The sequence below is a fragment of the Arctopsyche grandis genome, chromosome 5 (genome assembly GCF_051622035.1).
Source record: "Arctopsyche grandis isolate Sample6627 chromosome 5, ASM5162203v2, whole genome shotgun sequence".
In the NCBI taxonomy this organism is placed as follows: domain Eukaryota; kingdom Metazoa; phylum Arthropoda; class Insecta; order Trichoptera; family Hydropsychidae; genus Arctopsyche; species Arctopsyche grandis.
The window spans coordinates 32,042,811-32,057,181 of NC_135359.1; the positions used below are offsets into that span (position 1 = coordinate 32,042,811).

The 14,371-nt window shown below is 36.2% G+C and overlaps 2 protein-coding genes across 2 annotated transcripts in view; both read right to left on the bottom strand.

Moving 5' to 3' along the window:
- Nucleotides 1–14,371, bottom strand: part of LOC143912008 (uncharacterized) — a 439,734-nt gene that overhangs the window by 215,677 nt on the left and 209,686 nt on the right. The gene's annotated exons all lie outside the window — the stretch shown is intronic.
- Stim (stromal interaction molecule) overlaps nt 1–14,371 on the bottom strand; it is a 57,374-nt gene that overhangs the window by 30,138 nt on the left and 12,865 nt on the right. The window contains exon 2 of the mRNA XM_077430324.1: nt 2,350–2,501. Within this exon, the coding sequence (XP_077286450.1) occupies nt 2,350–2,501 (152 nt within the window). The remainder of the gene's footprint in view (nt 1–2,349; nt 2,502–14,371) is intronic.

A 14,371-nucleotide genomic window follows, 5' to 3' on the forward strand; every position in this document is an offset into this window, starting at 1 on the left:
GGAGCACCGGCGGTGCGTGTATCTCCTTAATCACCAATAAATGCTGTGAAACGACTTTGGGCTTTTACTTGGATCCTCCACCCACCCCTACACAACAGTACTGTAACATTGAGATTGGATGATTGGTCTACTGATTTACTAGCGCTGATCACCTAATCTGTCAAAAAAAGGCCTCGCCGTATGGATATACCGTATATAATAACCAATCCGTAATATACCCATCGACCAATGATCTCTCTGTGTTAAGAGTTCACACTGTGTATAAATATTGAGCTGATCTGTACCGTGCTTCATTCGGTGCTGCATCGTCGAGGGAACAACAGTAAACTGCCTCTAGCTCTACTGTGCGTCTTTCACTCCGATTTCGGAAACCCCTCTACACGTCCACGTTATAGTACATAGTAGTTTGAATGTGTAGTTGGAAGAATGTATTAAGGAAGTGCTCAAAAAGAAGAAGAAAGAAAGCAAAGACAGAAAGAATGATCACTGTGTTAGAATCTAATTAGGAATCTACACTAAATTGACGATAGTAGTGGAAGCATCTCGAGGCTGATGATGACGAATCGTTCGCTCAATTTATTTACATTAAAACCAACCAAAATTAAGCAAGTAAAGCCAGTGGAACCGCGTGCATTCTACTCGCCCAAGTTCACGCCCGGCAACTCAAACTTGTCTTTACCTAGCTCGCTTCATAACTTGAAACGTGAACAGCCGTTTATTTGACCATAAATTAATTCATACTGTAAAAAGTCAAGATGGAAATGACAATTGAACGTGGCTATAACGCGTGACTCATGATATTTATCTGAACGAGTCGCACTCGATTTTTGTTTAACCATTTTCAGATAAACGTCGGTTCCTCTTTTAAATGCTTATCTACTTTATAAAGTGCTTTGAGCTATCATACATACATATGTATGTATGTATAGGTGGATTTTGCAAGTTCACGATCAAATTGAAGCTTTGGTATACATGGAAAGTGTCCAAAAACGTTACATATATGTACTATGTGTAGAATAGTGGGGCGTTGAACTTCTGAATGTCGAAAGGTTTCTGGGTCAAGTTTTATCTCTCAAGTGGTTTTTTCGACTAAATAATTTTAAATTTATACATATGTACTGGCTACGTGTATAACTATGCACTTATCCAAACATCAATCGTTTTTTTTTTTTTTGTACTATTCCTTTCCAGTGGAATCCGTTAATACTGGGTCAGTTTGTAAGCAAATACATAAAATCCATAAACATAATCATATTAATATGTAAACATCCAGCAGTATCCTATTTGTGTAAAGTTTATGATGAAATTTATGAGATCATAAAATTTGTAATTTACTCAAGACTAATATACAATATATTTAAGTACCAAGGTATTGTATGTAGTAGAACAATATTTCATAACGATTTTATCATATGAAGGTCTTTCTAGGTCAAGATCATTAATATGTTTACTTGGTTTGCTTCCAGTTTTTGAATGTTTTCATGACATTTAACAAGCTTGAAATATTACAATATCCTGTCAGAGTTCGGAAACTAGATCAAAAAGGAATGATTTAGTCAAAAGTTTTAGATATAACTAAGTAAGTTGCACCCAGAGTATTTGCAGCAGAAATTATACGAGTTTACAAGATGGGATTGGATACGTAATGCAGATCCAGTTCAAGTTATGTAGAATAAATAGATTATTTTATTTGTGAAAGGCTGATACTTTAGTGGAATCAGGTTCCAGAAGTATGTAGGACCACTTGGAAGAGCTTAGTCAAGACATTGCAACCCTGAACCAATTAAATAAATAAGGAAGAAGAAAATACTATATTGATACACTGTTTGACCAGTTTAGAAAATAAGTGCCGCTATTTATCAGACTTGTGTAATGATTAAGACGGTAACCAAGGCTATGAGAAACCACTAGAAAAAACCTTTCCTTGAAGCAGCGAGACTCAAAATTGTATGTGAATTGAAGAAATAACATCCAAAACTATGAATCACATTGATGTTTACGGTGAAAATATTAACTGAAACTATTTATAATATAGAAACGAGGGAAAAATAGGATAAACGTGATCAATCAGCGTCGCAAGTAAACATCAACACCGTCATGCAAAAATCCACCATCACTTTGAACGTTTAGAAAAACACGTTCAGCAAAAAGTTATTAAATAAAGATAACCACCACCACGACCTTAGTACCTCATATCGCGTGATTCGACAGATCAAACGACAAGGAGACAGGTGAAGACGTCCGTCCAGCTAGAAATACAACGTATCAAAGGTGGCATTGACTAGAGTAGACCTTGACACTACTGTTGAGGGGAATTGGGTTAAAACGAGCTAAAAATGAGTAACTTACGTCGTCGGACTCCGACAGGTCCACATTGCCGTTGGCATCGTCGTCCAGCTGCCTGTGGAGCAGGTGGATGGCCTCCAGGCCATGACGGTCTGAATCGCTCAGGTTCTTGCTGAGGCACTCCAGGTCGTTTTCTCCGCACACCGAGCTGCTACCTCCACGCACCCAAAATGAAACAAAACAAAACGAAACCAATAAGCTAAAGTGCTGAATATAATAGACACGTGTCGGTGTATAACGTGCGAGAATGATCCAAGGTCAAAGATGATGAACGCGGTCGTCTTTGTATGGCTTTTTAAAGAATCATAATCATATTAAAAGCACAATGTAGAAACAGCAGTTTTGGGTTTTTATTCCGAATCCCAACATTGATTGAGTTGAGATATCTGAAATGTAGCCGCAATTGCTAGTAAAAGTGCCCACAGGACCCCCCCTAGATTTGAACGGGACTATCCACGTTATTTAATGTATCATTCTTCTTCTTTTTTATTCCTCTCCTCGTAGGAGGTTGGATATCATGATATATATCTTCTCTCTATCCATGGTTGCCCTGCTTCGTACATTGTTCGGACGTTCCATGTTGCTAATTTCATGATTGACCCGGAGATTCTTAGCACCCTCTGACCATCTAAGGCCTGCCGGGGACTGAGGGCCGAGGCTTTATTTTTGTCAATCATGATATTTACTTGGAACATTTATGTATCATTATGAATTTGAATTAAAGTACTAAACCAACAAAAATAGAATATTTAAAATCTTTAAAACACTGATAAGTATAAACACGTTGATTTTTCCCAGAAAAAAAAAAGTTAAATGTTTGTCTTGCTTTGAAAGCTTTTTGTAAAACTTGTGTATCCTACGAAACAAATTGTTAAATAGAATTACCTTTTTATTACTGTTCTCGCGTATCTCAAAAACAGATGTGCATAGCAAATAATACACCCCCCCCCCCCCTAAAAAGTAATTGAGAAAAGCTGAAATGACGCCCCTGCCCACAGGTATTAAGATTGGTCATGCCATACAAAGCCAGGAGCATGGCTCGGTGGTTGCGTTGATACTAGGGATTCCAAGCCGGTTTAAACCGAAACCGAAAAGTCGGCTTTTTAACCATTTTTCAAAAAGCCGAAAACCGACTTTTGGCTCGATCAACCGGCTTTTTAAGGTTTTCTTTAATTGATGTTTTTTTCCTCAAAATTAACAATTATGAATTTCAAATTTCAAAATTAACAATTATGATCAAAATAAATGTGTATAAACGCTCTTAGGTAATAGGCGTATATTTCTTTGAACAAAAAAAAGCTACATTACTTTCTTTCTTGAGCGGTTTCTTTGAGATTTTGTAATGGACCAGGTCATAAACCAATAAAATATTATTGAAAGTATGTAGTTACAATGACCTACCCAACTTCAGGTATAGAAAATATTACTACAAATCCTTGTACTTGAAAACATCAAAAAAAGTAGTCGTTAACTCAAATGATTTATGGCAAAATGCATAGGAATTTCCGAAATATAATTGATTTTTCTTCGAAAGAATTGGAAGCCATTTAAAAATTGAGGCCACATCCTACTTTTATTATGGATTTAAAATGTTCGTGATATTTCAAATGAATTTGTTTCCGAAATTTGCAACGGTTGCTTTTGGATTTGTTAAGCTAAAACAGATGCGTAAAAACAACTTTGAAATCTCTTTATCGATGTATATCTTTGAATCTCAGCAGTTCTTCACGATTCCACAATTATTGTTTTTCTGCGAGGTTACACATTATTTTTTAAATAATATATTCTTGATAGTAGCTTATTTAAATCATTTAATTATTTGTGCGTATTTAGGATCTGCCATTTTACGGCTGTGATATATGTACAAATAATACAAATTGTATTATTTGTAATAATAATATATAGTAATGATCTTATGAAAGTTCATAATATTTATAACTTATTTAATTTATAAAAAACTTTTTTTTTGCATAATATATTATATACATATTTACATTTTTTTCGATATAAAAATTTTAAACTTAAAAAAAATCTTATTTTTCTAAAAACCGGTGAAAGCCGGCCAACCGGCTTTATATTTGTAAAAAAACCGAAACCCGGCTTTTTATTTCGGGAGGTTTTTTGGAACCCCTACGTTGATACTAAGCACCGAGAGGTCACCGGGTTTGATCTCATCGGCTGACGGCGATTGAAAAGTATTTATTCCAAGTATAATCTTCAATGCTACTGGTCAGATTTGGATATTTGTGACTCTAAGTCGATCGTTTCCAATAAGAGCTTGCTAATTTATCTGATTTCATTGTTGAAGCGATTCCTCCATCAAATTGGCAAAAGCCATCCTACCCACTATGTCAGAGCATCGCAAGCTGGTGGCCGCGTTCCCTTTAGTACCGTAAGCACCACTTTGATCTAACGCGTGGGAGCGAAATCGCGTGTGAGGGAGAAAACCGATTTTAGATAACGTTTTGTCACCTATATATAATATTTAGGGACTACCTAGCAACTTCCAATAAAGTACATATGTATGTACGTAGCAGACAAACTCTACGAGTCTCTGCATAATGTTACCACTATTTGAATATGATTTCAAAAATGTATTGTGTATAACATAGATGTCTCGCTAATTTTCTTATATATATATATATATATATATATATATATATATATATATATATATATATATATATATATATATATATATATATATATATATATATATATATATATAGATTTGTATTATCTTTATATGTCTGGTCACAGTGACGCGTTAGATTATTCTGTAATGTCACAATGACTAATATGTAAATAAACGGGAATCAACTGAATAAGTTCGACGCGTTAGGGAATTTCAGCTGTTCCGTAGCTGCAGATCCGTAGGGGGTCAACCGGGTGTGAAATTGCGAACATCACAAAGAAATTTCATTTGACAAAGAATTCACGATTTCATGTAAATATTGCAGTCTAATACATACATAAATACAGCAAATATGAGATGAAAAATTCGATAAAACTATATTAAAAACACGTTTATCGCAAAGTAAACTTCACACATTATACATAAACTAATCTAATCTAGCCGGCAGTTTAAAATTAAACGCCGCTGATTTAACTGTGTAAACGACGTATAATAGAGTTTTAACTAAAATAAACACACATACATATGTACATATGTATATATGTACACTCGCCCTAATCTAATTTACCGCGAATAGTGTTCGCTAATAGAGTCGACCCCGCCATAAAAAACATTTAACAAGCGATAGCTACTTTATCGCTGGTAACCCTATTATAATAAAAGTGAAGCGAGAAAATACATATATGTATGTATGTATGTGAGCGCAAAGAATCGGTTGAAGATAAGTCTCGGGCAATTTTACTATTGTGGCTGTTTCTCAGCGGCGACCAACTTGATTTGTAATGACCGCTCGAAATCTTATTACTAGAGGTAGGACCGGAAGCGCGCCGTCTACGTCTACTATGAACAATGAACAGCGCGCTCTGGGTCCGCTCTTTACTTATTACACAATGGAGCGGACATAATAATTAGAGGTCGGAATCTGAAGGGGCCGGAAACGTGCCGCCTATTGTTCCATTGTTGTAAATCCTTTGTAAAAAAGGTTCGGCAAACCTTTAACAATGCATTTACAATCTTTGAACAATAAACAGCCCCTTCAGATTCCGGGCTCTAATCATAATACTGTAGCGGGGATGTGTAGAGGGATTTCCGAGATTGAAGTGAAAGATGCAACACTAGTGGTAGAGTGAGTGTATTGTTCTTGATCCGTCTGCCTACCAAGTCCGAATGAAGCGCGAACCAAACCCGTCGAATATTTAAACCTATCGGGTACTCTCCTTACAGAAAGATCATTGGTCGATGAGTCGCGAAACCTTATTGGTTGTTGTATACGGTTCGTTTATACGCTGATTTATCAGATGATCAGCACTAGTAAACCAATGGGCGACGAGCACCAATCTAAACTAAGGTGAGACGACGGGGAAAAGCGCTCCTTACCATTTCGCCTTCTTTGAGAATTACCACGCAAAACTAGCGCGTTTCTTAAGAGTTAGATAATATGTAGTAGGTTTTACTTGTAGAAATTTTACTCTATAACGTGCTATTTAGTTAATTGCTTCGGTGATTATTGGTCACAAAGCGCTCGGCCAAAAGTCACTAAAATGTCTATGACGGAACATCTGGCAGCTGAAAAGTCCATCATACTAACGATAACGATTGCCAAATATTCCGTATTCGCGATTTTTATGGCAAAAATTGTCTTTTGGGTGATCGTAATGTGACTAATAATCCAATTACCTAGTTAATTAGTTCAATGTTGTGTTTGAAAAAATATTCTCACTAATGTTTATTTTTATTTTATTTCATAGAACATCAACACTCGCCTTTACAGATTGCTCCAAAGCGACGAGTGCACTTAAACATATCAATACAACCAATATACATAAGTATTGTATTATACAACGCGAATCCATACAAACATCCACAGTGACATTTAAGGAGAAAGTTTTGCAGAATCAAATTATCGAACCTCAAGACATTGAATAACTTGAGATTAGCAAGAGAGATATGAAGGAGAAGCCAATTTTCAGCAATCTTTTTAATGAAAATCAGAAAAATTGGCAAACTATGATAAGATCGACCTGGAGTCAGAAACCAAGGTCTGCCCGGAGGGGCTCTAGTGGGACTCGAACCCGTGACCACTCTGCTCGAAAGTATAATATGCGAACCACTAGTCCACGCCACTACTGATGTCGAAAGATAAATCAGTCTGTTTTTCGATAAAAGTCTATTGATCCCGTAAGAAGAGTGACTGGAAAAATGCACTCGATATAGTTGCACTCTCGAGACTTCCAAACTCTCAAAGATGCTCAAGGAGAACTAATGAAATAGAATTCCACAAAAAAGCATCGAGGGGTATTTGTATGTTATCCGAGGGTGATTACCTTTTTTTGTTATTTTTGAGCACCTTTGAAAATAATGACCTCGAAACTGCGCTACTATTCAGTGCATATTTCCGGCACCGACAGGACGATAGGCCTTCAGAACATTTGGTGATTTATTTATGTCGGACTTCGAAACGATTAAATAAATTTCTTGCAGGGTCTGACGTGCCTTCTCCAACTATGCCAAATTTCTTAGCCAGACATCAAACTTTTATGCCGATAAATCTCTCCGTGTCGGTGGGCCCGTTGAGAACAGATAATTGAAAAGTGCAAGGACACAGTAACTCAAGATGGAAACCGAGATAGCAAATTGGCTAATTCTGGTGTTTGGCATACGAAATCAGAAATCGAAACACGTGTATAGGAAACGGGAAACGGCGTGGCAACCATGAGGTGGAAAATCACATGTCGAAAGACGAGATGCGCGAATAATGTACATACATACATGTGTATACGAAAACGCAACGGAGTCGTTCACCTTCGACCAGGTGAGTTGTCCTCGCACTGTATACATGTGTTGTAGAAAACTAAAATGATTCAATTTCGAAATTGCTTATCTGACCTGATTGCTTTGTGCATTACGGTACGTACACGCCAAAATAAATGAGCTAGGGTTGGATGAAAAGAAACTCACTATATACTCTGCGCAAAGCGAAGCGCATCAGAAATTAACTTGACCGAAACTCTCCAATTTTCACCCGATTGCGTGCTACTTTCTTATATCTTTTAAAAACTTTACAATTGCTTTCACCACAACCCAACCTTTTATCCCCAAAAACTTTTGAGGTCAGTTCCTCTATGGCTTTCGAGCAGTGCGTGTCTTATTCGATTGTTTGCGTTGATCGGTGGAAAAAGGGAGTTTTTGTCGATCGCCGAAAAGGCAAAAATCGTAGCTCTATAAGAAGTAAAGCGTCCCGTCTGAGATATTTCCCGACGGATGGGATGTAGCTATTTTATTTTATTTTATTAATTGAAAAATCAACAGACAGGATGTACATAGATATGTATAAAAAAACAAATAGTAAAGAAATAATATATGTAACATCCGAGTCCAATAATAGATTTTTACAAAAATGAAAAAGATAAATATGAGGAAAACAAATTAAAAAGTAAAGAATAAAGGCATGACAAAATATGTAGAACATTGCATAATTAAACTATAGTATTAAAATATTAGGAAAAGGTTATAAAATAGAATATAAGAAGAAATTGAAATTTACAAATATAAAACAAATGAAAAAGGTAAATACAAAATAAACAAATGAAAAGGAAAAGAATGAAAGCTATAATATGATTAAATAGCACATTACATAACTAAACTAAAGTATAAAAATATTGGAAATATTGGAAAAATAGAATAGGAGAAGAAATGAATCAATCGGTCAAGATTCTCTTGATGTTAGACCTGAATTGATGTAGGGAAATACCAAATAGATCAACCTCATTCAGCTCTCCGTTAAACATACGATAAACGCGCTGCAGATAAAAATATTTTTGGGAATTAGTATTGAAAGGATCAAGTGAAAAGAATGCAACGCGTCTAGAGTACCGAACTGGGATTCTGAAATTAACCTTATTCAGTAAATCAGAACAATCAAGGAAACCATTTATGAGCTTAAAGAAGAATATAGCATCAGTATGTCGTCGCCTGACAGAAAGATTGTTAAAAGAAAGGATTTTAAAAATGTCGGAAACAGTAGAATGGGTATAGGTAGGAAAAAGGTAGCGTAAGGATTTAATAAATTTAAGTTGAACTTTCTCAATACAATTAATATGGGATAAATAAAAAGGTGACCAGATAATTGAGGCAAATTCAAGGTGAGACCTTACAAAGGAAAAATAAAGTAATTTTAGTACATAAGGATCATTAAAGGGTTTTGTAGAGCGGAGTAGGAATCCAAGAGATTTAAATGCTTTGTTGGTAATAAAAGAAATATGTCCAGAGAAATCTAGTTTATTATTGAGTATTACACCAAGATCCTTAATAGAAGATGACGTAAATAAATAAAATAAAATAAATATAAGATTGAAAGTAAATAACAAAGGACACCTGCCAAACAAGGAAAAATGGAACTTTTCAAAATTTTGGAACTTTTTAAAATAATACTCCTCTTCGCCCGGCTTTACACGTGCAGGATGGATTAGACTGGCACCATGCCTGCGCCGGTTACTAGTTGCTATGTTGTACGGGTGGGTATGCGATGTTTCAGGCGGGCCAGATGAATCCTAACCGGTAGATTCATCCGGCCCGTCTGAAAAATTGCATACCCACCCATACAACACAGCACCTAGTAACCAGCACAGACACGGTGCCGGTCTAATCCATATTGCACGTGTAAAACCAGGCTTCGCGTTGGGATAACATTACGGTGTTGCCATCCATTGGGTATTGGCAGCAATATAATATTGGTTCAACGAAAAGGAGCTTGACATACAGAGGTATACAAAATTTGAAAATCATATGCACATGACACGCGCTCTACATGTAAACATTTCCGATGACCTCTACCAGTCCATATGAACGCGCACTTCAACTGCACATATCGCATACTTATATATCATATACTTTTTATTCATTCCAAGTGTAAGGCATTCGACGACATTGACACCAAAAAGTGTATCGTGATCACCTCTGCATATGTATGTAATATTATGTATATTATAATAGCGCTACCACACAAAATAACAAACTGGCATGAAATAAACTCGCTAGTTTGCAATATTGCCAATTTTAATTACAGCCGCAGTTGCCACATTCACAATGGTCATTGCTCGAAAGGAGACAAATTGCCGGTGAATCATCATTTTCGTCGGTTATTATCGACCTACTTTCACTTTTTTATTCATAACCGTTTGTTACAACAAAGTTTGGTAACGCGCAACTGGCTGAACGGTCTCTAAAGGTCTTTTCATTGATGTGAAAAATAACAGTGCGGAATATTCTTGTGACTCATCGAGACTTGGTAGCTACAGATTGATTGCTTGGCGTTTAAGTAACTAAGATGTAGGTGAAGGTCAATGAAAAATTTTCATTTTTGATATATATTTTTCAATAATATATATAGTGACAGTACTATTGATCGTCATAACTCGGCAGTTTTAATATTAGTATACAACCATTTGTTTTCAACTTTAATTTTAAGTATGGAAAACTTCCTTATCGTTTCTAAACTATGAAGATCATCATCATCATCGTCTATAGCCACTCACCATCCACTTTTGGATGAAGACCTCCTCAACACGCTTCCATTCGTCTCTGTTTTGCGCAAATCTCATCCATCTCACCCACACATTTTCCTAATTTCCTAAAATCTTCCCCGCGGTCTTAATTTTACCCTTTTACATTCTCTCGGGTACCATTCTAGCACTTCTTTTGTCCACCTTTCGTCCATTCTCTAGGTATTTGGCCCGCCCATTGTCATTTTAATCTCTTTACTTTATCCACTATGTCCACTACCCTTGTCATACTTCTCACCCACGTATTCTGCTTCTTGTCGTTCCTCGTTATGCCGAGCATACAGCACTCCATACTTCTTTGAGTGCATTTGACTTTGTAAAGCATCTTGGCATTCAATGTCCAAGTTTCACATCCATACGTCATCACTGGCAAAACGCATTGATCGAAGATCTTTTTCTTCAGGCAAAGTGGCATTTTTGATTTAAAAACAACATTCATTCGTCCAAGTCCAATCCATCCTAATTTCATATGTCTCTTTATTTATTTTTTTTTACTACCGGCCATGTTTATTATTTGACCTAAATATAAATAATTCATTCCTACTTCTACTAAACTATGAAGATACATTGCAATTAATAAAAGTAAGAATAAAGTAGGTAATTAATAAAAGTAAGAATGAAGTATGTAGAAATCGCCATTTGAATTTACAAAAGTGATAACATGTAAAAAACTGATTTCGATTAATTTTGATTTTATACCTGGGAAAAATGGCCCACCTACACGATATATGTATGTAACTATCTGGCACTCAAATTGAACAAGTCATAAATAGACGAAATAAAAAAAATCTTGTAAAAATCAACGTAAGCAATATCCGGAGATGTTATCGTAATCCAAGATTCTTATAAGACTGATCTTGAATAATTCGTCAAATTTCTATGATGAAACTTTGCAAAAAAATACTGATATTTCAAATATGTTTTCCCTTTCTATCAGAACAGTGAACTCTTAAACCTTAGAACAGAAAAACCAAATTATTTGGTCACCGATGGGCTATTTTTTATATTTCAACTAACGGAATCGTACTGCACAACATGCCTAAGTAGACACCACCTGTGAATGGGCATGTATTATATCAGCGGCGTGGACTAGTGGTTAGCATATTATGCCTTTGGGCAGAGTGGTCACGGGTTTAAGTCCCACTAGAGTCCCGCTGCCGGCTAGACTTTGGTTTGTGACTCCAGGTCGATCCTTTCTTATCAAAGTTTGCCAATTTTTCATTGAAAAATTAGCATCTCCTTTCCTATCTCTCTTGCTAAGTTAAGTTACTATATTTAATTAAGTTATTTATTTAAGTTACTATTTCTCTTGTTAAGTTATTCAGCGTCTTAAGGTTCGCCAATTTGATTATAAAATGCTTATGTACATACATATATTGATTGAATTAATTGATTGTATTGTATCCACATAGGTACACCGGTCGCTTTGAAGCGATCTGTAAAGACGAGTGTACATGTTTAATGAAATAAAATTCTAATACATACTACCATTTTTATAATCATAATCATTGTTAATACATAATATCTCATTATTTCGACAGGTTTCTCCTACAATTCTTCAAATATGGGAATCACCGTTATCGATCTCTGTCAATACAAGGAAAATGTAACACCGAAAACACTCCAGGGAGTGAGTTTTCGTCTGTCATAGATCAGGCGTGCTAGTGATTTTTTTAACATGATCAAAAAAGTACTTAAAAAAAATGCGTACCGCGTACCACTCTGTGTGTCGGTGTGTAATATCACTAAGCAAATGGCGCATAATATGTGTAAACAAAATGGCGCGCAAACCATTAAGGTTATGTCAGGAGCTGTACAGGAGGCGAGGCGCCACCTGGCGCTTCCGAACGCAAACCTTCACGAAACATTACATTAGCATATGCAGACTTTTGTCACAATCGGAACATGTGCATGTGCAAAGTGCACCGGCAGTCTGGCTTGTTGCCACCGATGCTGAGAAGTGGGTATTACGGGGGAGTCGCGACATTCACGACACCGAGTCTCGGTGAGTAACAACGATACGAGATGTAGCTGGATGCAGTGGATGCACTTTGGAGTGCCCGAGAGTGCATCTACCTGCGACCTTGCACAAGTGCACCGCGTTGCGTAGGAGTAGGTGCAAGGGCAACAGGGCCAGTTTCCGGCTGAGTGTATTTCTGGCCGCTTGCTTGGCAAGGGCAGAAACACTATATCAGACTAGCTAGCTTGCCATGACACAACCGTGTACATCACTGACCATACCCAGTGGGCAAAGAAATACTACCGGCTTAAATAAAACGTTTGATGTATGTACATATGTAGAGCTACATTTTAAGTCGCTATAAATCTAGGTTTGCAATATTTGAATTGCTGAATAACATTTATTTGGCCTGGTGACTTATAATCAATCTCAGTCACCCTCTACTTACACGTACATACTGTGGTGTCACCCTAATGGTTTCCATGGTTTTCCGGAAACACGCTATTAAAAATCAAAAGTTTTCGGAAACCTGTTATTTAATCTAAAAATTGATTTGATTTTTGTTTAAAATTTTACAAATCTTGAAAATTTAATGAACTTTTATGTAATAGTGCCTTGGACGAAAAAAATGTAATCATATGTATATGTAATCAAAATAATTTTTTTGAAAAAAAATTGGAAACCCGTTGTTTTGGAAATTGGAAACCCAATAGTTTTGAAAAATATATGAAGCGCATACAAGAAGCAAATTATCCCTGGGTTAGTGTCTTTTCTGTTGAAAGCCCGCCACGCTGAAAATTTCGTCAACATTTCCAACTAGAATTATTTAGAAATCCAATAGAAAGCACGTATAAAAATTTGAGCTAATTCAAACAAACCCTAGATAACTACCGCCGAGGATTTCGAGTTTTGTAAAGGTGTGTTTATAGACTCTCTAATATATCTTGCAACAACATAAAATAAACAAAACAAGTCTATAAATGAATGTATTTTTCCAAAACTAGTTCCATCTTCTGCATTGATATTAAAATGTAATGCTCACAATCTAAATGCCAAGCCACAATCTAAAATACTCGGCAGTTATTGATTTCCATCGAGAAATTCTGCTATGGTTATAAATTCAGAAATTCCGGTGTAAACTAGTCTTTATATACATTGAAACGGATTACACAACCCTTGTTCAATGCATTTTTTCATGCGGGTTACTACCCTTGTTTATTTTTTATATACTAAAAATACAACGCATATCGGCGTATTTTGGGCTCGTGGACTTGTTGTTAAAACGCCGATCCGCGTTGGTCAGCATTCAAAGGGTTAAGCAACAAATGAAACTGCGGTTGAGGGCTTCAGAAGAAGTTTTTTGACGTTAATGACGTATGGATGTGAAACTTGGACGTTGAACCCAAAAGTGTTACGTAAAATTAGGTACGCGCAAACAAACATGGTGAGAAGTATGCTTTGCATAACAAGAAGGGATTGAAAAAAGAATATGTGGGTGAGAAGCATGTCCAATTTGTCAGACTATAGTTAATATGTATTCAGGTTCCTTACTAAAGGTATTAATGACAGGTTAATCAACGTATCAAGGAGCAAACGAACAAAATGTGACGAAAACCCATCAGGATATATTGACTATTTACTAAAATCGTCATGAGCAGGCTAAATTTTAAAACACAAACGTATAAAATATGTGTAACAGCCCATGTTGGTTTTCGTAGGGTCATCGTGTGGTTCAACCTTGCTCTAGTAATAAAAGTTTCTGATCAATACATCTTGTTTATCCAAAACGATTAATCTCAATTCGTAAATGCCATGTTTAGAACTCCAATAGGAAGCTTCAATCTGGTCTCCTACTAAGGATGCGATGCA